Source organism: Trachypithecus francoisi, unplaced genomic scaffold (assembly GCF_009764315.1).
Source record: "Trachypithecus francoisi isolate TF-2019V2 unplaced genomic scaffold, Tfra_2.0 Lachesis_group10, whole genome shotgun sequence".
In the NCBI taxonomy this organism is placed as follows: domain Eukaryota; kingdom Metazoa; phylum Chordata; class Mammalia; order Primates; family Cercopithecidae; genus Trachypithecus; species Trachypithecus francoisi.
This window is the reverse complement of record NW_022681455.1, coordinates 75,846,554-75,872,552: the sequence shown is the minus strand read 5'-3', so window position 1 is coordinate 75,872,552 and position 25,999 is coordinate 75,846,554. Positions and strand designations below refer to the sequence as shown.

Below are 25,999 nucleotides of genomic sequence, written 5' to 3'. Positions count from 1 at the left end.
TGAGCTGAAATCAACAAAAATCTAAAGCTAACCCCCAGTGTTACTCTGAAGCCAAATGGAAAAATTTCACTTGGCTCTAAGCAGAACTATGAAACAATCATCAAGATCTTTGGAAAAGGCAATCGTCATAAAATGAACACTCTATGAAGCAAACAAAAATATATCTACACTTCATTCTGTGCTTTGTATTTTCTTTAGAACAGCGTTTAACTCCTGGAAATGTTGAGAAATTGTTCAAAATAAAGCAACTAAGAAACAAGAAATGTAAAGTAAGGTCTCTAGAGAATCTTGAAGCCACTCAACAGCCCTCCCCCTCCCCCGATACTACGTTAGGATGACAAACCGGGTCAGACTAAACAGCCTCTGCTTGCCTCATGTGCCTGCTTACCCTACAAACTCAGGAGGGCATTTATTCTTGTAAGGTTGTAGCAATGACTGTATTCAATCCCATTATTAATCCCATTACCTGTCTAAATAAGTAAGAAGATCTAATAGGAGCCTACAGAGGAAAAGGAATACAATAAGAAAATACAGTCTTCATTTTACTAAATCCATTCTTACCTTGTGTGGGGTAGAGGAATTGGCAAAGAAATGCAAAGGAAAGGATCAAAAGTGTTGCTCTGTTTCTGACAATGAGGACACGTCAAAGAAGATCTTTAAAACAAAAAGGTAAGACACTCAACATTAAAATCACCCAGAACTATGTCATGTAAACAAAATAAGTGGGAACATCTGATTTGCTCATACCTGTATTGGGCTTGAAAGAGTTCTTGTACAAAAGTGCTACAGACAGGAAAAGATGGTCCCTCAGGCATCATATCAGTCTCTGACGGCGGCTAAAAAAAAAAGAAAGTACAATTTCTTGTACTACAAGACTAGGAAGACCAATTCTTGGCTGAAGACAAAGTCAGAGAATCACAAATGTCCTTGACTTCGTTTACAAGCTATGCATCAAGTGCAGATACTTCAATGACGGGCACCTGCTAAAGGAGCCAGAACACAGCAGGCAGGATGTGGGTCACGTGGACTCATCCCCTCACACAGACTCTGCCTGTGATCGTCTCTGCATGGCACTCAGCCAGGCAGCTCCCCTTCCCCAGGATACTCCAGTTTCCCTCCAATTCTCCAATCTCCTCCAAGAAGTAATCCTCAACCACTTTAAAAGTACTAATGGTAGCCGGGCATGGTGGGTCATGCCTATAATCCCAGCACTTTGAAAGGCCGAGGCGGGTGGATCACTTGAGGTCGGGAGTTCGAGACCAGCCTGACCAACATGGAGAAACCCCGTCTCTACTAAAAATACAAAATTAGCCGGCTGTGGTGGTGCATGCCTGTAATCCCAGTTACTCAGGAGGCTGAGGCAGGAGAATCACTTGAACCCAGGAGGCAGAAGTTGTGGTGAGCCGAGATTGCGCCATTGCACTCCAGCCTGGGCAACAAGAGTGAAAGTCCGTCTCAAAAAAAAAAAAAGTACTAATGCTTCCCATGCCTAAATTCTCTAGTACCTATTAGCTATGCTGTGTATGTTAGTGCCTAATCACACTCTACTTCATGTTGTATTTAACTTTTTGTGTCCCTCCGCCTAACAATTAGTTACTAAGCACCATATGCAGAGAGAACTGTACAGAACATTAGGATACAAAGATAGTAAGACCCAGTGCCTGACCTTGAGGATGTCTCAATTTGGTGGGAGAGTCAGCCACATGCATATAGTCATATGACAGAATAGAGTGTTCAGGCACAAAAGGACCTTGAATCAGAATAATTTAACAACTTACCAAACCTAGAAATTTAAAATTTGAAGTACAGAGCAGAATTATCAAAAACTTTAAAAACTGCCCAAGGGAAGCAACTCTTTAGTCTTAATTTTTTCCATTATATAAGTCATTTTATCCATATTTGTAAGACTACATGTATACAATTAAAAATTAATCACTATGTTTCTCAATGAGAACATTCTGGGGCTTCTATAGTCAAATCCAATCCTAACAGCAGAGAAAATCCATACATTTCCTTTGTGATTGTGTATTCATTTGAGTGAACTACAGAGTATGTGTGAAAAGAATAGAAAGCAAACATATTCTGCTTTAAAAACAGTTTAGTGAAATGGAATCACTTTTTTTAATCTGAAGTTCATCATACATGCAAATGTTTCCCCTCTCATTAGACTATAACAGTTCTTGTATCTCACACTGCCAGCACAGTAGCAAACAAAATGAAATGTCCTTTAAGTAACCATTGAATCTTCTACTCACTCAGAGCTTAGTCAATTTCATTGTATGAATGCAATGCAACAAGTCCTCAGTAGAAGAATCTACACGCTCTCATGACTAGTTGACTGCCCTAGGGGAGCATGCGTCCTTACCTTCAGAGGTGGCTGGCCACTCTGCTTCACTAAATGGTTGAGGTCTTCGTGAACTCGGTCCAAAAGCCACAGTAGAAACTCCTGAGCATCATGCTGGGAATTTCCCCGGTACTGCAGTGCATTCTTTGACACAATAGTCTATGCAGGTAAATAAATCAGCATGAACAGTTGTGAGTTCCTGGCTTTAAAGAAAAACTATTTATTCATAATCCCAAAAGGGATGCAAGATCTCAAGCATGTTAGAGAGTACTTCCCAGAAGGAGTGCGAAGTAAAAACAGATGCCAGTGTAAAAACCTCACCCCTAGAAACATGTACCAGAACCCTTAAAATACACTTAATCCAGCAATTCTACTTTTAGGAGTGTATCTACGGAAATCATCAGAACAGCCTGTCAAGACTTCTAAGAAAATATTAATCAGGGTTTATGAAAGCAAATAATTGGTAATAACTTGGACATCTTAAATAAGAAAATTGGTTAAGAATAGGAGGAGATGAAACAGTAAAGACAGTTAAATTATGATACAACTACATGACATCCTTAAGAAATACTATATTAAGTGAAAAAAGTTATAAATAACTAGTGTGAAATGTGAATGTATTCTTGTAAAAATTGTTTGGGGGGGGTGTAGACATATACATACAAAGAAAAAGTTCTAAAATAACACATACCTACATATTAAGTATTATCTCTGGGTGATAGAATTACAGGTGCTTTTTTTCCTTCTCACTTTTCATATTTTCTACAATGAACATGTTACATAACAAAGCAGGTAAAAGTTTTGTTTCAAACTGTACGAGATTGATTTACATTGCTTTTGCTAAAATGCTGGACTTTTATTATGTAAGAAACATAACAGCTTCAAGATTCATCACTCATCAACAAAGATTTAATAAGTGTCTAAGATACTAACAGCCTAGTGAGGGGGACAGGGAGAAAGTCCATGCTTACAGTGTAGCATGATGGGATAGTGGTAATGGATGCCAAGTTTCTCATAGAGAGGGAAGTTACAGATAAGCAAGGTGGGAAGGCAATGAATCAGCTGAAGTCAGTATAAACTCCTATTTAGCTTAATACAAAGTGAACAGATAAATAAATACAGATATTTATATAAACTTGGGTTCATATCCATATATGTACACTGAAAGGAAAAGAAGTAGTGACACCCCAGTAACAACGTGCACATCCAGTGTCCATATCTTGGTTTCTAATACCATTTTCCAGTATAAAACTAGGGCTCCTTGGAGAAACGCCGATTCTAGGGTTGGGACAGGGGACATATCAAAGAGACACAGGAACCAACCTAAAAGAACTCCCAACAGTCAAAGCTGGAACAATCTAATCAAAAGAATAAATAATATTGGGTTATAACCCAATGTATAAAAAAGTATAAATTGATATAATGAGTGAATGAATAAATGAGGGAGAAGAGGTAAATCTTCCTCACAGAGGAATTCCAAATAAGTTATATCAATAATCCCCCCTCCAGGAGGTAGAGCTTACCACCCCTACACCCTGAGTGTGGGTTGTGATAATGACTTACTTCCAAAGACAGGAGATTGGAAAGAGGAGTGGAAAGTAACTTACAGTTACTAACACAGTAACTAACACTGCTTTAGAGAGCTGGGCAAGGTTGACACCATCAGTAGTAAGTCATGTTGCTAGCATGTGCACTTGACATGTGATGAAAAGAACATTTTACCTCTGGTCTTCCTCCCAAAAACCCATGGCCTCAGTCTAATCATAAGGAAAACATCAGACAAAACCCAAACTGAGGAACATTCTGCAAAAAAAAAAAAATGTGACTGGTGCTTCTCAAAACTATCAAGGACATCAAGGATAAGGAAAGTCTGAGAAATAATCACAGACCAGAAGAGACTAAGAAGACGTGACGACTAAATGTAATGTGTTATTCCATGGGAGCCTGGAACAGAAAAAAGGCACAAGAGAATAACTGGGGAAATCTGAATAAAGTGTCAAATTTAGTCAACAGTAACATACCAATGTTAGCTTCTTAGTTATAACAAATGCACTATGGTGACATAGGATATTAACAAAAGGGAAACTGAGTATGGGCTTCGTGGAAACTCTATGCTACCTTTGCCACTTTTCTGTAAATCTAAAACTATCCTAAAATTAAAAGTTTATTTAAATGCAAATATATATATTTACAAACTTTCTATAAATATAAATATGGCAGTTGTGTATAGGCATATCATAGGAAAAGAATAGAGGCTAACTAAGAAGTAGGAGGATGGCAGTGTTAACTAATAGACAAGAAACCCTTTCAGGAGATGTCATTTGAGCTGGACCTTGAAGATAAAGAGGCAGGGATTCAAGGCTGAGGAAGTAACATGCACACACACACAAAGGTACAGTATGACACCTTCAAGGAAGACCAACAAGGTCAACAGGCCTGAAATTCCAGGTCTATTAGACAGAATGGAAGGAGATGAAACAGTAGACAGATTAGGCAGAGTAGGAGGAGATGAAACAGTAAAGTCAGAGGCCAGTTCAGGAAAGATATTAAAGACCACTCAAACATGACACAGGGAGCTGTAAGTGAACTGGTAAATTAAGATCATGGGCTCTGGAGCATATAGCTTGAGATCAGATCCCCATTCCCCCACTTCCTATTTGTGAGGCCTGGGACTACTCTCCTCCAAAGCAAAATGGATAATAATGACTCAGTGTGATAATTAGATTTTGAGAATGTATGCCAAACATTTCACATGTAAATGAGATATAATCAGCACTCAAATTTTAGCCGTATTATATATGGGAGTAAAGAGAAAGCAGGGGGCCGGGTGCAGTGGCTCACGCCTGTAATCCCAGCACTTTGGGAAGCTAAGGAGGGTGGATCACGAGGTCAGGAGATTGAGACCATCCTGGCTAACACAGTGAAACCCTGTCTCTACTGAAAATACAAAAAAATCAGCCAGGCGTGGTGGTGGGCACCTGTAGTCCCAGCAACTTGGGAGGCTGAGGCAGGAGAATGGCGTGAACCCGGGAGGCGGAGCTTGCAGTGAGCCAAGATCACACCAGTGCACTCCAGCCTGGATGACAGAGCCAGACTCCGTTTCAAAAAAATAAATAAATAAAAAAGAGAGAAAGCAGGGGAGATAACTGCACAATGGGAGAGTAGTTAGGAAACAAACTAAAGAGGCAAGAAATAATGACAGTGTAAGCTAAAGCAGTGAGGACAGAATGGGAAGGCAGATTTAGGAGAGATTTAGGAATTCGAGTGGTAGAATCAATAGGATTTGTGACCTAATGAATGTGGAGAGGGAGGAAGGAGGCATTAATGTCACTCAGGGGTCTTACCTAGATGATGAGCAACTGGTAGCATCAAGACAGAAAATAAAAAAGGAAGAAGTCTGAGAAAGAGTTCCCAGAATTGGTCCCCGCTTTCGAATCCATTGTAGCTAAAGTTCTATGGAACCTCTGAATGGAAGTTATCTGGTAAACAACTGAAAACTACAGATCTGTGCGCTCACTGCAGGAGTCTGTGCTAAGGACAAAGATTTGGAATTCAACAGATGGGTGGTGGTAGAAACCTCAACTAAGGCTGAGAGTGCCCAGACATCATCTATGAGAGATTGAGTCAGAGGACAGAATGCAGAGGTAACCTATATTTAGGTGGGGGGCTCAAAGAAGACCAAGAAAAAAACCATCAAAGATGTAGTGAGAAAATCAGGAGAATGGTGTCCAAGAGTCAAATGAAGAGAGCTTCATGAAAAAAAGGATGATTGACAGTGTGAAATGTTGAAGAATGATAAAGGAGGCCAGAGAACTAAAAACTGTCTGATATCCTGCAATTAAGACAACGATAACAGAGGTGAAAAGGAACAGATTTGCAATTTGCATCACAATCTGATGATCAGTTTGATGCGAATCAACAAGAAAATGTTCATTTATAGATCTTGAGATTCAGATTTGGGAGGAAAATAACAGGGATATTACAGAGAATATGGAGGTGTCACTGACACAACTTACTGAATAAAATGAGCACAGGAGAAGGATCCTGATAACAACAAAGTTTCAAATACCTGGAAGGGACCACTGGATGCCATCTCAGAAACAGGTACACAAGGAGGAACAGGCATGATAGGAAGTCTTCACCACACTACAAAACCTCCCCACTAAATCATCAAATTCAAGGGTTTTTTTCTCAGTCTTCACATCTGTCTCCCTTTAGCATTTTGTATATATATAAACGTCCTGTGCGTGGTGGCTCACGCCACTTTAGGAGGCTGAGACAATGGATCACCTGAGATCAAGAGTTCGAAACCAGCATGACCAACATGGTGAAACCCCGTCTCTACTAACACAAAATTAATCAGGCGTAGTGGCACATGCCTGTAATCCCAGCTACTTGAGAGGCTGAAGCAGGAGAAATGCTTGAAGCTGGGAGGTGGAGGCTGCAGTGAACTGAGAATGCGCCATTGCACTCCAGCTTGGGCGAAAAGAGCAAAACTCTGTCTCAATAAAAAGAATAATAATAATTTAAAAAAAAAACACCTTATTCCATCTTGAAATGGTTTGGCTTGTGGCCTTATGTTCCCCTCATTTAGAAGAATCAAAACCAAAGGCATTAGTATGTATAATGGAAAAATGTGAGCTACAGAAGAGAAGATTTCCTAATTTAAAAAAAAAATGAATAGCCGGGCACAGTAGCTCACACCTGTAATCCCAGCACTTTGGGAGGTTGAGGCAGGTGGATCACCTGAGGTCGGGAGTTCAAGACCAGTCTGACCAACATGGAGAACCCAGTCTCTACTAAAAATACAAAATTAGCTGGGCTTGGTGGTGCATGCCTGTAATCCCAGTTACTCAGGAGGCTGAGGCAGGAGAATCACTTGCACCCAGGAGGAGGAGGTTGCAGTGAGCCGAGATCATGCCATTGCACTCCAGGCTGGGCAATAAGAGTGAAACTCTGCCTCAAAAAAAAAAAAAAAAACACACAAAAGAGAATTGATAAAAAACATCATTAGCAGTAATGAAACCTTGGTTGACTCGGGATGGAAGACAAACATGTAGATGTCACTATACTGACAGATTGAAAGAGGAAAGCAGATGACACCAAGGTCTCCCACTTCTGACTTAGGTAGATAATGAAACCAAGAACAGAGGAAGAGATTAGGGGACCACAGTTTTGAACAAGCTGCATTTGAGGTATAAACATGATCCCAAGTGAGGTTAAATCTGGTGCTCAGGAAAGAGATCTAAGCTGGAAATCTGAATCAGAGCAGCACACGCCTATCATATGAGACAGAACCCAGAGAACATCCGGTGAGAAAAGGAAGCAGCCGGGACAGAATCTTGAACACTGGAAAAGGTCACAGAAAAGCTGCCTGTGAAGAAGCAAAGAAGTGGCAGCCAGGAGAGAGATAGTGGCATCATATAAGTGAGAACAGACAAACCTCCACGGAGGCAGAAGCAACAATGAAAACTACCACAGAAAAGGCAAGTCAGACAGGCTCTGAGGCAGATCCTCTGGAATAGCAAATTAAGAGGTTGCATGCTCATGTAATCTCAATGAAGCAGAATATTTATCAGAGAGGGTTAAAAGAAATAAGGCAAGGGTTTGAATGACTGCCAGAGACCATTCTTCATCACCAAGGAGCTCAGTTATAAAAGGATAGAGGAAAGATGCTGTGACCATCTGGAAGGGACCTTCAGGAGCAGAGGACCCACATGCTAAGGGAAGGAGCTAACAGAAAGGAAATATCTGAATAAAGATGATTCTTCAGGCTGTGTGCAGTGGCTCACACCTGCAATCCCAGCACTTTGGGAGGCTGAGGCGGGCAGATGACCTGAGGTCAGGAGTTCAAGATCAGCCTGGCCAACATGGCAAAACCCCATCTCTACTAAAAATACAGAAATTAGCCAGGCGTGGTGGTGGACATCTCTAATCCCAGCTACTCGGGAAACTGAGGCAGGAGAGTTGCTTGAACCTGGGAAGTGGAGACTGCAGTGAGTCAAGATCGCATCACTGCACTCCAGTCTGGGCAACAGAGCAAAACTCTTACTCAAAAAAAAAAAAAAAAAAAAGCGATTCTTTGGTAAGGGGAAAAGGAGAGATTGATTTAACAGAGGCTGTAGAGGCACTGGCCTTAAACAGAAGGTAGGTAGAAGAGATGGAAGAGAAGGGGGTAAAGGTAGTCCTGGATGCAGATAAGCTAAAGACAGGAAGTCAGGGAACCTGGTTTTTTGAGTTTGTTTTATAAAAAAAGTAGAGGACAACTGCTAAGAGGAGCTCTTAGGTGTAACAGGGGTAATGACAATCTCATGGCATATGGTTGGGCCACACAAACTGTCAGAAGTACAGCAAGCTTCTGTTCTGAATCCTCTCTCTTATGGACTCCCAATGGAGGAAAAAAAGGAAAAAAAAAAAGTTTTCAACATAGACATTCCAAACAAATTAACTGAAATAAAACTCTTCATTATGTTTCAAAGCAGATAATTTATACACAGCATCCATTCAGATTTCAGGGTGGAGACCACATTCAATTATCAAGACTGCATTAAATTTATTTACGCTTCTGTCCACTATCACTTCAACTCATCCACACTTATCCATCAGTTGCTGTGTTCTAATGCAGACTGCCAAGGCTGCTCAACAACATGTTTGTTGGGCATGACCAAACAGGTAACAGGACGTCCACAACCCTCGTAACTACGGCAAAAACCATTCTGGGTTAACCCCACCCTAAATCACTACATCACACCCTAAAGGAAATTTAAGGAAAAGAAAATCTCAATACACAAACACAAAAGGTCCTCTTTCTGCCTTTTTACCCCTCACAATGGTAACTTATTCCCACTGTTCCCACTGCAGATACCCAGGGGACTACTTATCTTACCTCTTCCTCAGACAAAACAAAACATAGAAGAATCTAATGGCCAATCCTTTAGTATGTGTCACAGAAAAAAGAAAAATAGCAGGAGTCAAGAATCCTAAGTTCAAGCTTCGGCTCTGCCACAAATCACTGGTTATCAGAGGCAACTCACTGAACCTGTGATTCGAATCCTTATTTATCAAATAAGCAGATGAGACCCCTGCATCCCAAATCTTCCCCCAAGGTCTTCCCCAGGAGTCCTGGAAAGTGATCTGGTTTACATTTTTGGTCACATCTGATGCTGCTTTGATTTCCCTTTTACGATTTTTTTTTCATAATTAAACCTTAGTTTATTTGATGTCCTAAATCTTTCTGTATGTTTGCAGTTTTGAAAAAGTTGATTATCAATGTCCTCTGTAAACAGAAGCATTGCTACAATCTGAGAAATCATTTAAGTATGTCATTTCTATAGAAAATAGAACGTGGGCCAGGTGTGTTGGCTTATGCCTGTAATCGCAGCACTTCCAAAGGCCAAGGCAGAAGGATGGCTTGAGCCCAGTTCAAGACCAACCTGGGTAACATATCGAGACCCCATCTCTACTTAAAATAAATAAAAATAAAATAGAAAAGAAAAGAAAAAATAGAACATGGTCTTTCTTAAAACTAGTCTTACATATTTGTGTCTATTTTACAGAATTTGGGTACAGTGCTTCTGTTTGGAAAAAATATTAAACTGAGTCTCTTGATCTCCTGGCTTAAATCCTATACATCCTACTATAAACAAGTTTGACCACTGCTCCAATTTTCCCCTCAACTGGGATGATCCTTAGCATATAGTTACTAAATAATAAAGTAAAAGGCAAAACACTTACCAGGTTTTCAAGTTTCACAAAATTTCTCCTTACCCTTCAAAGAGAGAATGTTTTTATTTTTTTCCCTTAAAGAAAAAAAAAACGAGTTGGCAACATGGGTCAGAAAAGAAAAGAGCCATAAAATTAGACATGAGGGTCTTTCTTTCTGTAGAGCCCTAGTAAAGAGGCCGAAGCATCCCAGGCTCCAGGGAAAAAGTACTGACTGGTCCAAGACATCCTTCACCTAACACCAGGAAGAAGAAGAAAGAGCAATGGTCGGTCACTGGTGATTTCCACCCATGGGAAATGGATGTGGCAATACTGGTCTGACATGAATGATTGGGAGTTGGGCTCCTCTTTTGGGAAGAAGGGTAGCTTGCAAGACTCATCAAACCCAATCATTGCCCACTTTCTTTGATTATATGGCAGAAGAAACACAAAATTTGTTTCCAGTGATCAGGGACAAAACACACACACACACACACACACACACAGAAGAACTCAGGAGGACAACAGTATTTACTTTTTTAGAAAAAGAAATAGACAAAATGCAAACAGCTGGGTTTATAGATGGTATTTAAAAGTGAAATCTGGTTTCTGGGCTGCTGCTAGAAATAAAATAATAAGCAGTTGTCTTAAGAAAAGTTTCATCTTTTGAATTTTACTTTCAGGACACCTACTAAGTTGATAAAGAATAATTAGCTAAAACATGAGGGATAAAATTTATACAAATAAATGAACACTGTAAAAACAGATACAAGCCATGAAAAAATGGTAATATAGTGTCCATGCAATAGTATGACATACTAGGACACAGAATAAATAGGGCCTTCTGTGCCCTTCATCCATTCTTCCTCCTTATCTTCTCCTCTGAGGGGAGGTCTTTTAACAGAAGGCACAAATAAGACTGAGAGACCCCTAATATTTGCTGGCTGGGGCAAAAGGCCCTTGAAAGGGACCCTAAGGCCTCTAGGTTTTCATATGTACTTCCCCTAGGGCTGGAATGCCCTCCACCACACTCCTCAAACCACTCTCCCTCCTCAGAAAGATAAGCAGGGGACCCTGGTGGGAGAGGAGAGAGAGATAAATGAGGCACAGGGAAAGGGGGCTTCCATGCAGGATGGAAAGACAACCTGATGTGGACAGGAGCAAATGCCACACACATTCTTTGGACTCTGTTCACATTTGGTCACAGAGCAAAGCATGTTATTCCTGGTACAGGTTGAGTATCCCTCATCCAAAATGCTCAGAACCAGAGGTATTTCCAAGTTCATATTTTTTTCAGATTTCTGATTATTTGCATTATATTTACCAGCTGAGCATCCCAAATTTGAAAAGTCAAAATCCAAAATGCTCCAATGAGCATTTCTTCTGAGCATCATGTGAATGCTCAGAGAGTTTCAAATTTTGGAGCATTTCAGATTCCAGATTGTCAGATTTAGGATGCTCAACCTGTACAGAGCTCCTGATCCTTCCAGGCACAAGGGCCAAGCATAGGGTAACTCAAGTATCGGTGTCCCTCACATCCAAGTTCTCAGGATCCAAACTCAGGAACCAAACAGATTTGGATAGCAAAGAATATCTGCACTGCTATAAGATTAGTGTCAGATTTTAAGCAAATTCATATGTACCAGAAAGACCTGGTGGCAAGGACTCACTGCTGAATAACGACTAGTAAAGTATACATTCCTCACCTAAAAGAAAAGGCTATAATAAAGGGGTTGAGTAATGGTTACTGCATTTTAAGAAATTGTAACTGACTCGTGAAACCACAAAACTAAGGGTTGAAGTATGGTCAAGAGCCAGGATAAAAGGGAGAAAAAGTGAAGTGGATTCAGCCAGATGAACAAGAAGCAAAAGCTGTCCCAACAGATTATATAAGTAGCAAGAGAAGACCTCCAAGTAAGTATTTACACAATGGCTAAAACTTTCTGCTAGAAATGCAGCAGAAAAAGAAAGGCTGGATTATGAATACCAGGGTTCAAGTTCTCTTCCTACTAGTTCTGATTTTTCTTTCTTTTTTTTTTTTTGTTATTGTTGTTGTTGAGATGGAGTCTCTCTCTGTTAGTGTTGTTGTTGTTGAGATGGAGTCTCTCTCTGCCCAGGCTGGAGTACAGTAGTGCAATCTCAGCTCACTGTAACCTCCGCCTCCTGGATTCAAGTGATTCTCCTGCCTCAGCCTCCAAGTAGCTGGGACTACAGGTGCACGCCACCACGTCCTGCTAATTTTTGTATTTTTAGTAGAGATGGGGTTTCACCATGTTGCGCAGGCTGGTCTTGAACTCCTGACTTCAAGTGATCCTCCCATTTCAGCCTCCCAAAGTGCTGGGATTATAGGTGTCAGTCACTGTGCCTGAACTTTCTACCATTTTTTACTTAACATGTGTTTTCTCTGAGCCTCAGTCATCTTTTCTGCAAAATGGGAATGGTGATAGTAATGCTTTTCTAAAAGGATTACTGTAAGGCTTTAATGAGATCATAAAAGCATTTTATAAAGTCTAAAACTCTGTACCGATGCTATTATGCAGTTTTGAAAAAAAAAAAAGAAAAGAATCACCCTATAATACTACATGATCCTTAAAAAATGCCAAAGAGAAGGAGAAAATATCTAAAGCACTGGTTCTCAATCCTGGCTGCACATTAGAATTACCTGGGGAAAGTTAAAAATAAAAACCACATCCTGGCAGCAGCCCACTGCTAATTTTTTTTCAAGTGTGACTTATTTTTAATGACTATTTCTAATGTGAAGCCAAGTCTGAAAATGAACACAGCCACACTGGAAAAGCTCTGGAGTTTCACTTCCAAAAGCCCCAAAACTTACAGGAGGCTCCTTTGTCATAAGTGCATTATATGACCTCTTACATTATGTTTTATTCATATCTCCAGGACATACCATCTCTCATGCATCACTAGACAGTGAACAGGAATAATGTCTTACTCAATATTACTTCCCCAATACCTGGCAAATACAATGCTTAGTACAAAGGGTAACAATAACAGTTAATATTTACTGAGTGCTATACTGTATCAGGCATTACGCTTATTGCTTATAGATGTTGTTTTCTATAAAATTCACCCTTAACGGCTGGGTACAGTGGCTCATGCCTGTAATCCCAGCTACTCTAGAGGCTGAGGCAGGAAGATCGCTTGAACCCAGGAGGCGGAGGTTGCAGTCAACTGAGATCGCACCACTGCACTCCAGTCTGGGTGACACTGCGAGGCTCTGTCTCAAAAAAATAATAAAATAAAATAAATAAATTCACTCTTAGGAAATTCCCTATGCTGTATTCTTATTTATAGATGAAAAAACTTAGCCTCACAGAAACAAAGTAACTGTTCTAAGTTATCACTCTTCTTTTTTTCTATTTTGAGACAGTCTCGCTTTGACCCCCAGGCTGGATCGCAGTGGCGGGATCTCAGCTCACTGTAACCTCTGCCTCCCGAGTTCAAGCGATTCTCCTGCATCAGCCACCCAAGTAGCTGGGATTACAGGCGCATATCACCATGCCCAGCTAATTTTTGTATTTTTTGTAGAGAAGGGGTTTCACCATGTTGGCCAGGCTGGTCTCAAACTCCTGACCTCAAGTGATCCACCTGTCTTGGCCTCCCAAAGTGCTGTGATTATAGGCATGAGCCCACCGTGCCCGGCCAGTTACCACTATTCTTCAACCTCATTTGATTAAAAAAGTCTTAAAATATTTTTGCCCATAATCCTTTTTCAACAAAGTCCCTTAAAATGCTTTGTCCCCATATAGGACTCATATCATACAGGGCTCAGGTTCTTCATTCTACATGTCAATTTTCAATTAGACATAAAGCATGACTGAACTACAGCTGTACCAACCCTGAGGCTTCAGGGAATTTATTTGCTTTTAAATAAATCCTTGTTAAGCAGTTTTTGTTTTGTTGCAATTCGTATTTCCTCCTATGACTGAAATATGGCCCAGAAACAAAAATGCAGTTTATCTAATTGGGATGTTATTATTTGAGGAGCAAGGAGGAATGCAGATGATGTAGAAAGATCAAGTTGCAGCATGTGAAGAACTATGTCCTGCCCAAGTGTCCCAGGATGCTAGAGAAAGCAAACACACCAGAGACAAAGATCTGGCTTTGGGGAACTCCAGCTGTCTCTCATCAGTAATGTAAAGGGGGTGTTCTTCACCTTACAATGCTCAAGCTGCTCTTCCGGTGGAGATTAATTCCACCAACAGTCCATCCTTCCCTGCACAACTTAAGCGGCCAAACATTGCTGACTCCAAGTTTAGAGTCAGCTCAGGTCACCAAAATGTATTTAACTACCCAATTAACTAACTCAAGTAACTCAAGATACTTTTGAAAGCATCTTCTTTTTGGACTCTTTTTGTCATTTTCCAACACAATCTACAATTCTTTTCAACTGTAATAAAACAAACCCTTTTTTTAAGGAGGAAGGGGGGAAATTTTGACTTACAATCAACACAAAAAAGCAAACGTGCAGTCCCAATGCAACTTGGTCATCATACAGAAAGAATGGTAATCTGAAAGAGTTGAAAGTTAAAACTGAGCCAGGCACGGTGGCTCACACCTGTAATCTCAGCACTTTGGGAGGCCAAAGCGGGCGGATCACGATGTCAGGAGATCGAGACCACGGTGAAACCCCGTCTCTACTAAAAATACAGAAAATTAGCCAGGCGCAGTGGCAGGCGCCTGTAGTCCCAGCTACTCAGGAGGCTGAGGCAGGAGAATGGCGTGAATCGGGAGGTGGTGTTTGCAGTGCGCCGAGATCGTGCCAGTGCACTCCAGCCTGGGCAACAGAGCGAGACTCCGTCTCAAAAAAAAAAAAAAAAAAGGTAAAACTGAAAAGTCATCTAAATATCTAATAATTATTATATGTTCCTATCATGAAACATTATAAATGGTTGAGGGTTTAAAAAGCACCAAGTTGTACACTTTAAATACACAAAACTTTTATATGTCAATGATATCTCAGGCTGCTTAAAAACAAGAGATAGACCTATGGAGCTTTAAACGAAAGTTTTCCATTTATAGTAAGTCTAAACCCAAAGCCCAGACCAATCTCTGGATCTTAACCACTGGGGAAAGAGACAGCAGCCAGCATCAAAGAAAAATGAGAGAAAGAGAGAAAAAGAATGTATCCCTACGGCTATATCCAGGGGCCGTTTCAGGCCATCCTGGCTTGCCAGGTGGTGGGAGATGAATGCTTAACCCTAGGAAGAGAAAAAAGGAATGGCAGTGGCAGCTTTCTGAGCAAGTAAAAGAAAGTACAGGAGGAACATACAGACTTACGAACTCAGCACAATGGCCCTGCACACAGCACAAGAGCCAATCAATGTTCTTTGCTGAGTAGCGTTCCTCTCCGAAGTGGAAGTAAAGTGACCTATACATCCCAGGAGGCAGAATAAGGTGGGAAAGGCAAGGAGTAGAGGAAAAATGAGATAAGGCCTTGAACTACCCCTAAGCCAAACATGCATATATTTCTTCTATAAACACAGACAGATTATATATACACACACAAGAGGCAAAATCCTCTTGATTTTGAATATATTGACATTTGATTATAACAGACCTAAAATGTTTTTGACTGAACAGCTGATTTTATAAAGGGATCCAAAATATTCTGGAAATAACCTTGCATTGACTCATTGTTCTGCTATTACATCTTTATAACTGCAACATCACTTAGTAGTAACTAAGGGAGATTATTCATAAGCAGATCCAGCAAGTTTCACTATAAATTATGCATTCACATCACCATAAACTCAGAGTACTCCCAGTAAATTTTAACTGCCTGAGACACTTGCAAGTCACAGACCTGCTGTGGTACTCTACACAGCCAACCCTATGGATACTTGACAGGCAAACCAGGCTGACTCTTAGGCCTCCAATCAATCACAGCCTCCACCCATTCTTTCAATCCTGGCCACAAGAATCAGATCTCCTAAAAACCAACAGACACCTCCAGCTCATCCTGGCTCCAGTCTTCTCCTAGCAAAGTAAAATTTAGAACCTTCCCAGACTAGGCCTGGCCTGGCCCAATCTTGACCAATTCTAGTCAGTCCAGGCGTTGGTCATCTGCCTGTCTTATGTGGATGCTAAATGGATGTGTGTGTGAATATACGGACAGTAAAAAAAGACAACAGTGTGAAATCAAAATAGGGCAATTCCCTAGTATCAAAATGTTACTATCATATAGTAATTTCAAAGAATAGATCAAGCTGTTCTCCTTCACTACTAACCAAAGAAATGCAAATTAAAACAATGAAATGCTATTTTCTACTTAGCAACTTAAAGATTTCTTTTCTAATTGCAACAGTGGGGTACCATACATTCTTAGCAATGCTAGTGGTAAAATCCTTCTGTAAATAAGGTAATAATATGATTTAAGAGCCTTTGAAATAGATAACTACTGAAAGGAATTTCCTCATTTTATATAGCCTCAAGAAATAATCAAAAGTGAAAGGTTTATGTAGCAGATCCAAAAACTGAAAAGTTTTTATGACGAAAATTACTGATAAGACCATATGAAATAAAGATCACATGATGAAAATCTGGATATATGGTTTGGCATCAATTATGTTATACACACACAGGAGAGGGGAAGGCAAGTAAGTCAATTTTATTATTTCAACTTGCATATATTTTCCATGTTTTCTACAATAATTTAGGCACTACTCTTACAGAAATAGATGTTATCTCATATCAAATTTTAGCAAAAGAACCCAGACACAAAAGAATATATACTTACTGCAAACCAAAACCACAATGAGATACCACTTCACGCCTACTCAAATGGCTATAACGAAAAAGACAGACGTTACCAAGTGTTGATGAGGATATGGAAAAACTGGAATCCTCACACAGTGCTCGTGGGAATAAAATGGTGTAGCAACATTGGAAAAGAGCCTGACAGCTCCTCAAACAATTAAACACAGTTACCATATAACCCAGCAATTACATCTCTAAAATATACCCAAGAGGAACAAAAACATATGTCCACATAAAAATCTGTATGTGAATGTTCACAGCAGCATTATTTATAATAGCCAAAGTAGAAACAACTCAAATGTCCATCAGCAGATGAATAAACAAACTGTGAAATATTCATATAACATTTTGCAGCTATAAAAAGGAATGTAGTATGATATATACTACAACATGATTAATCTTGAAAATATGCTAAGTGAAAAAGCCAGATGCAAAAGGCCACATATATGATTCCTTTTATCTGAAATGTCCAGACTAGATAGAGACACAATGTAGCTTAGTGTTCATGCAGGGCTGGAATGTACAATAGGGTGTGACTGCTAATGAGTATGGGTTTGTCTTTGGGGGATAATTAAAAATACTCTAAAATTGATTGTGATGATGTTTGCACAACTCCAAGAATATAACCTAACTGTACACTAAATGGGTGAATTAAATGGTAGGTGAACTGTATCTCAATAAAGCTGTTTTTAAAAAAACATATACTTATTTCATTCATAATAAAGTCCAACAACAGACAAAACTAATCGATGGTGTTAGAAGACAGTCTGTCTTTTTAATCAATAGCGTTAGAAGACGGTCTAATCGATGGTGTCTGGAGTGTTAGAGATGTCCTATTTTTTGATCTGGGTGACAAATTATTACTTTAAGATAATACATCAAGTTGTACACTAACGACATATATATTTTTCTGTATGTACGCCATACTTCATTTAAAAAGCTGACATCAGGCTGGGCACTGCCAGCTCACGCCTGTAATCCTAGCACTCTGGGAGGCCGAGGTGGGTGGATCACCTGAGGTCAGGAGTTTGAGACCAGCCTGGCCAACATGGTGAAACCCTGTCTCTACTAAAAATACAAAAATCAGCCAGGTGTGGTGGCACATGCCTGTAATTCCAGCTACGCATGAGGCTGAAGCAGGAGAATCACTTGAACTGTAGCAGGACGAGCCGCAGACAAAACTCCTCAGACACTGAGTTAAAGAAGGAAGGGGTTTATTTGGCCGGGGGCATCCGCAAGACTCCTGTCTCAAGAGCCAAGTTCCCCGAGTGGGCAATTCCTGTCCTTTTTAAGGGTTCACAACCCTAAGGCGGTGAGCGTGAGAGGGTCGTGATCTATTGAGCAAGCAGGGGGTACGTGACTGTGGGCTGCATGCACTGGTAATTAGATCGGAACAAAACAGGATAGGGATTTTCATAGTGCTTTTCTAATACAATGTCTGTGATTTATAGATAACATAACCGATTAGGTCAGGGGTTGATCTTTAACTACCAGGCCCAGGGTGTGGCGCCGGGCTGTCTGCTTGTGGATTTCACTTCTGCCTTTTAGTTTATACTTTTTCTCTCTTTGGAGGCAGAAATGGGACATAAGACAATATCAGGGAGGGTCTCCTCCCTTATTCCCCACCTTTGAGACTCTCACTCAATAGTGGGAGTTCTCACTTTCATTTTTACTACCCATGTCTTCTTGCAAGACAGACTGATAGTGATTCATACAGTACACTTGTGCTGAAGCATTCTGGTGAACTAAGGTAGTGATGAAGTTTTTTATCATTTGAAGAAATACAGGCAGCAAACAAGGGAGCAGTAAGTAGGTTCCTATTACTATTATAACTCTTATTATAAGAGTTTTAAATCCTCCTAGCACTGGGAACCATTTTCTAAACATGGCCCAAGATCAAATCCATGCCACACTTGCACAGGCACATGTGCCAGTTCTGTCATATCTCTGTCTTCAACTACTTGCCCTTGATACTCTGTGTGGAGGCAGCAATTAGTAAAGTTAAATTTCCTACAGCCCTCTCCTTCAGCTGACAGCAAGTAGTCAAGAGCTAATCTATTTTGATAGATAGCATTTCTCATCTGAGTTTCTTGCCAGGCCAGAATAGTCAAGGTTCTGCCAGTTTTATTAGTGATTATTTTTAAGACAGCTTGTAACCGTATGATTCGGTTGATCATGTAAATGGGGGTCTGGTATGCCCACAAGTCGTCTTGTGCCTAAGTAGCAGGCCTATAATATTGTATGATTCTCTCAGGGGGCCATTTCTCATTTTTTAAATTTCCTATAGCTATGCTTCTCTTTTCATGGGAAGCATAAACAGGGAAGCCCAGGAGTTCGCTTGTTTTTATGGGCAGTCGGAAGAAAGACCGTTTAATAGTGTCAATAACACAACTACTTGTCTGCTGGTCAGGCAGCTTAGCATAGGCTCTATGTCCAGATATCCAGTATAGCCCAGTGGGGAGCCATCCAGACCCGGTGGGACTCTGGGTGGGCCTGAAAGGTCTGCAACTTTGGAAATTTACTGAATGGATTTTTCTCTGTGTGGTTTGAACTCCATCATGTAGTCTTCCTACAGGAAGGGTGAAGTCCTTCTCCACTCTTGCTATACAGTATTGTCTAACGATTGAGGCTTTTAGGACCTAGAAGTGATCAGGGTGATTCTTTTGGGTCGGAAATTCATCAGGAACTGGGCCTGTAGGTACTAATTGTCAGGCTTCCTATGGCCATTGATCTCCTATTACAGTTCCTCCACATATATAACACAAAGTGCCATTGAGAGACTGGACTACATGCTCGGTTAATTGCAAAAACAAATTTCTTGTTTTTCATGTAATTTCTGGTACTGGTACTTTCAGTTTATCACAGAAGGTTTGAAATACTGGCTCAGGAGAGCGTTTATAAACTTTTTCTCAAACTACGATATTTATTTGAAGATCCAGTCCAGTTCCATCAATTTTTAGGGTTACACGTTCCCCTTTTTTCCAGAGAGGTTCAAGGGGATTGGTTATTACTAGCTCTAAGGGGTTACATTGTACCTTAGTACAGGAAGGGCCATTTTTTCCTTTCTGAAGGTGGACTGGATCCTTTTCATTTTTTTTTTTTAATCCAAGTGGCCTAAATGACACAAGACCGGTATTTACATTTATTTCCACACAGTCCTAATTTACGACAGATGTACTTATTTTCTGCCATATAGCCTCTTTTCTAATTAAGAGAACTATACCTTATTCCTAACTTAATATTATTAATTTGATTACTATTAATTTGATGCGCAGGCATCAAATTTTAAGGTGACTTGTTTGGGCACCCCTTTTTTTTCTGCTTTGGCTAACACTTTACTCGTATCATTTATGAACCCCTACCAGTCTTCAGTTCTTAATCTTATTTTAAAAACTGTGGTTATGGGAGGCTCAGATGGGTCATAACACACATCAGGTTGGTCATTTCCTGGGCTACATACCTTGTATAGAAAAACATTATACAAACAAGTTCTTTTTAGAGTTCCAGTACACTTATAATAACCATAAAATAATAGAACCATAGCAACCTTTTGTCCTGCCTCACTGACTTGATGTATACACTGGGAACAGCCCTCAGTTGAGGAAGGTCAGTTGAAGTCCTTACTGTACAAGTCCAAACTTTAAGGAAAATGAGTCCCACAATGAATTTCCTTATGCTTCTGCCATGCGTGGACCAGTCAGCTTCCGGGTGTGACTGGAGCAGGGCTTGTCGTCTTCTTTAGAGTCACTTTGCAGGGGTTGGTGAGGCTGCTCCCATCCACGTACTGCTGTCTACTGACGTTATGGATGGTCTCAGAGGTTGGGCCTGCTAGAATAAACTGAGTCCAACAGCACTACACAGTATGTTCAACCAGGCTCTCTGATACCAGGAGCAAGGTGGTGGGTTTTAGGGTGTTGCAAACTTCAATGGTTATGTGGGGATTTTCACATAGCAAGCTTTGGTACTTGGTTAATCTAGCATTTGTTAACCAATGCTGTCTTTGGTGTTTATTAAAGTTACCACAGCATGGGTGGCCTTTATATTCCGGTTTTGCCTAAGGGTTAGTTTATCTGCTTCTTGTGCTACCAGTGCCGTTGCTGCTAGGGCCCTTAGACCTGGGGGCCAGCCTTTAGAAATCCTGTCTAGTTGTTTCGAGAGATAGGCCACTGGCCTTGGCCAGCTCCCCACAGTCTGGGTTAAAACTCCAACTGCCAATTTTTCTCTTTCTGACACATAGAGTGGAAGGAGTTTTGTCAGGTCAGGTAGCCTCAGCACTGGGGCTGACATGAGTTTTTCTTTTAACTCATGAAAAGCTCGTTGCTGTTGGTTTAACAGATGTAGTTTATCTAATCTATATTTTTATTAACTGTCACCCACCGAAATATTGACTTAAATCCTGCAGCTATTTGATTTCAAGCTTTAAATTGATCTGGTATTCCTTGTGGGACTCCAATTAAGTCTCAATAGACATGAGAGTCGAAGGACCCATAAGGGGCTTCTCTCGCTTTACGATGTCTTGTTTTTTTTCCTTCTTGTTGATGAAATGCCAAGGTGAAAGGCATAGCCAATTGGACTAAAGCACAAGTGCCACTCCAGTTATTCAGCAGAGTGTCCAGTAAAGGTCCACCACGATACCACCACACATCTGCTCAGGGATGAACAAGGGCTGACTGACTGATAAGCTCTTGAACCCTTCAGGTCTCCAAGGAATGCTAAGTTTCCTCCCTGTCGTGAGAGACACGAAGTGAACTTAGTGTTGGGAGACGGAAGCTGGATGGCCCTCGGCGGCTGACCCGCACGCAGGGTGCCGGACTTCCGGATATAGGAGAGAGAGCTTGGCATGACTTATTACTCCAGGCTGTAGAATCCTGGGAAAGAGCTACCATGCAGCCTACGCCTGGTCGACTGGAGGACCACCTTAGTGGAAGGGGGACAATCAGGGCCTCTGGCCTGCCATGTGCACAAGCATAATAATCGCTTTTGTTTAACGTGCAGATGGAATATTGATCCATTTTAACCAGGCATTTGCATCTTGGTATCCTGTCTTAATTGCTAAAGTTTAAGTCTTTAACTTCTATAATCCTCTAGTAAAATGAATGTATGGTTTTAGGAAATTACGAAAACCGGTTGGGGCAGTCCATCCTTGCTCTTTAGTGGTCCACAGAACATTGGACCAACCATGGCATGAAAGCTCTACATCGGGGGGCAAGACTCCTCGTTGGCACTGGGGTCTTTACCGAAATCTCCCCAGATTAAATGGTCCTAGTTTACTAATGCCCAGTCTGAGGAGAGTCAGGAAGGACAGAGGTACTCTCCTGAAGTAGAGAGCTGTCTTTGACTTGGCAAGTCCCCACAGGGTATAAAAAGGCAAACATCAAATGCAATAGTTTGAGGCGAAATTGACTTGGTTATGTTAATAACTAGAAGGTCAGCAATAAAGCGTGGAACGAAGAAAGAGTAATAGAATAGATGAAAAGAGATTTTTCTTAGCTTTAGTTTGGTAGGATTTTCCTCTGGGACTATGGTCCACAGCTCTGGAGCGGGTGGCGCTTTCTTGACTCGGGTGTGATGAGTCCATCCTTTTTTGCTGTACGAACAGCAGTCTTGGTGGTTAGCAGCACAAGGTAGGGTCCTTCCCAGGCTGGTTTGAGTTTTTCTTCTTTCCACCTTCTGATGAGAACGTCATCTTCAGGCTGGTGCTGGTTTACCGCAAATTCTAGGGGTGGTACATATGCTAAAAGACTTTTAGTTTTGAGAGAAAGGAAAGTGGAAGATGAACCAAGTATATAATTTCTAAGAAACTGACCTTTTGTTTTAAATGTGGGAACCTTGGCAGTGGACTTCATAGTCCTTAGTGCCTTTTTACTGAGAAATTTCCTTTAGCATCTATTTTTATTAGTTTTTAGACCAAAGAAAGCTAAACACCATTTTATATTTAATAATGCTTTTTGTATGATTTTTATACCTAAAATTCATCTTAGCTTTAGTTTCATCTAAATTTCATCTTTATGTTAGTGTGTTATTAATGTTAAACCTAATTTTAACAAAATCTTGTAGATATATTTATCTAATTTTTAATGTTTGACTATAAGGTAAGATTTTATGAACTCCTTTTAACCGTTTATAATTTTTGCTACAGAGCAGGTTGGTGCTTTAAGAAAAACCCATTATGCTTTTACTTGAATGTCCAGTTCATAGAAAAACTGAACGATACTTCTTTAACTTTAGCTAATACGTTTACACATAGAATTTTCTTTACAATTAACATTTTAAAACTTGCTTAAACTTTCAAAACAATAATTTTTTTTAACTTTTTAATGCAGGTAAAATGTACATTCTTATGCCTCCTTATAATCCTTTTACTAAAGGTATATTTTACTTTTCTTATACACCTTGCACATAAACTTTTTTTTTTTTCCAGTAATTTTACATTCAGGAGGCCTAGTTACTGTTTGGACGAACGGAGGCAAGATGGCGCACTTCCGGGTTCTTCATCCCCCAACTTTTCCCGCGCACGCGAACATGCAGCCGACGCCCGGGAAGGTGCAGACCAACTGGGCATGCGCCAGGTGACGTCAATCTGAAGAGACCAAGATTTACCTGGTCGCACCTGCGGAACGCCCCTGGACACGCCCGTGCCCCGCCTATCGCCCTCCCACTCCCAGAAAAGCCGCTCCGGACGAGTGCCACCCGCAGACTTCCCAGCTTCCCCACTGCGGTCGGGACTGTTGGAACTCCCTCCGAGAGCAGCACGGGGAACTCTGTGGGCCTCATTTGCCGGAGGCCAACAGACCTCTCCTTACCCACCTTCTTCCCCTGAAGCTAGGTGACCAAAATAAACTTGCAGTTTTGCTCCTACCCTTGCCTAGTCGCTGGTTCCTTTGCGCCCGATCTGGTGGTCTTAGAAAAAACAAAACAGTTACTTCTAAATTATACAACATTTTTTGCATAAATGCTTTTTTTTTTTTTTTGGAGACTGGAGTCTCGCTCTGTTGCTCAAACTGGAGTGCAGTGGCCAGATCTCAGCTCACTGCAAGCTTCGCCTTTAGGGTTCACACCATTCTCCTGCCTCAGCCTCCCAAGTAGCTGGGACTATAGGCGCCCGCCACCTCGCCCGGCTAGTTTTTTTCTATTTTTTAGTAGAGACGGGGTTTCACCGGGTTAGCCAGGATGGTCTTGATCTCCTGACCTTGTGATCCGCCCGTCTCGGCCTCCCAAAGTGCTGGAATTACAGGCTTGAGCCACCACGCCCAGCCAAATGCTTTTTTTAACACACTTTTTTTTATAACCTTTTTTTTCTTTCACTACTTTTACAGGGAATTTTTCGACATGCCTTAACTTTCTGACTTACTACAAACATTTCTTTAAACAACCAGTTAATGTATTTCAGGACAAGAACTTACCGTATAACACCCTTTTTATATAAATTTCGCCCCTCCTTTTTTTCCTTTTTTTTTTTTTTCCCAAAGATGATAACCATTCTTTTCCAAAGCAAACCCTTTTTTATGTCTGTGGACTAGACTGTCTAAGGCCACAAGAATAGAAGTTATTACAATACATGTTACACTGTTAAATTTTAGCCAACTTTACTTTTGTTGAAAATCTTGTAAGTTTGGGATTTTAATTATCCTTTGCTATAAATAAGACCATGTTTTGTCCACATTAGAATTGGTATAGATGGCTTTTTTTTTTCAATTACCCGGGAGGAACCATTAATCTGTCCTGAAGGGAGTTCCTCCTAGGTCTGGTCAGATCTTCGTATGGTAATTAAGATTTAGATCTCCTGTTAGGAAACCTGCTGGGTTAAGGGAATTTTCAGTGGTTAATGTTAAATCAACTTTTTCTCTCTTTGACTTTGTCTCCCTCTCTTTGACTTTCCTTTTGTCTCTGTCTCTTTCTCCTTCTCTGCCTCTCTCCTTCTCTCTCTCTCTCTCTCTCTCTCCTTGACTCCCTCTTTGTCTGTCTCTTCCTCTCTCTTTTTGCCTCTTTTCCTCTCTGTCTCTTTCCTTTCTCTCTCTCTGCTGGTCTTTCCTTGCCTCTGCCAGCTGCTTATGGTGCTGTTCTCTCAACCACTGTGTGTTGGAGGCGGGGTGTCTAAAACCAGCTGTAACCAAGTGTCTATGTATGGGAGCTGGTCTGGGTGCCCTGGCTTACAGGTTACCTTGTGCCATACCTTTGAAACAGGGGGCCTGTCTAGGCTTTCCTTCTAATGGCTAACCTACCTCTGATGCTGGCCAGTCTATTTTACACAGAGTTTTAAGTTTTCCTGGTGTCACAGTACTCCATGGTCTCCCTTAAATCTTTTTCTTGAAAATTTTCAACATAGTTCCTAGTGGGGTGGGCTTACTTTGTGCCTCACCCATGTTTCCTCCAGACAAAACACCACACTCACACCACACGCACACCACAAAACAAAGAACTAGTAAAAAGGGTACACATACACTTTTGTAGTTTACATCAAACCAAAATCAGAGTATCCAGAAATCCAAGTCAGGTCTAAATCAAAACCAAAGTATCAAGCAATCCAAGTCAAGTCAAAAACAAAAACCAAAGTGCCAGTACAGGCACACCGTGGGTGATCAGGCCACACTTCCACTCAAATGGAGTAGGCAAGTTCCCAAGACCAGTCCTGTCAAGTAATTTAAATCAAGTCAAAACCAAACCCAAAATCAAAGTGCTGATAAAGGCACGCCGTGGGTGATGAGGCCATGCTTCCACTCAAATGGAGTGGGCAAGTTCTCAAGACTAGCCTTACCAAGCTTCAGATGTCCAGACTCCAAGTACCAGTTCCTTCCCAGTGTTCATCCACTGCACTGATCCTCCACAGGGGCCTGCCACACACTGCTCTGACGAGGCATCCCATCAGGGCACATGCCTACCCAGGAGCGCTCTCAGGATCCGCGTTGCTCAGGCTGGTCAGAGTCCCCCGCAGAGACGTTCCACAGGGCAGGCTTAAGCTGCCTAAGGAGCTGCCTCAACGATCCACCAATCACCTCACTTTCCGGTTAGGGAACCAAGAAATGTAACAGGATATGCTACAGACAAAACTCCTCAGACACTGACTTAAAAGAAGGAAGGGGTTTATTCGGCCGGGAGCATTGGCAAGACTCCTGTCTCAAAAGCCGAGTTCCCTGAGTGAGCAATTCCTGTCCCTTTTAAGGGCTCACAACTCTAAGA

The 25,999-nt window shown here is 41.0% G+C and overlaps 1 protein-coding gene across 1 annotated transcript in view; it reads right to left on the bottom strand.

Moving 5' to 3' along the window:
• The window catches only part of USP31 (ubiquitin specific peptidase 31), a 95,742-nt gene that overhangs the window by 42,492 nt on the left and 27,251 nt on the right, over positions 1–25,999 (bottom strand). Inside the window, exons 2-4 of the mRNA XM_033217759.1 lie at positions 2,366–2,503; positions 748–836; positions 562–654 (exon numbers count right to left, since the gene is read on the bottom strand). Of these exons, the coding sequence (XP_033073650.1) occupies positions 562–654; positions 748–836; positions 2,366–2,503 (320 nt within the window). The remainder of the gene's footprint in view (positions 1–561; positions 655–747; positions 837–2,365; positions 2,504–25,999) is intronic.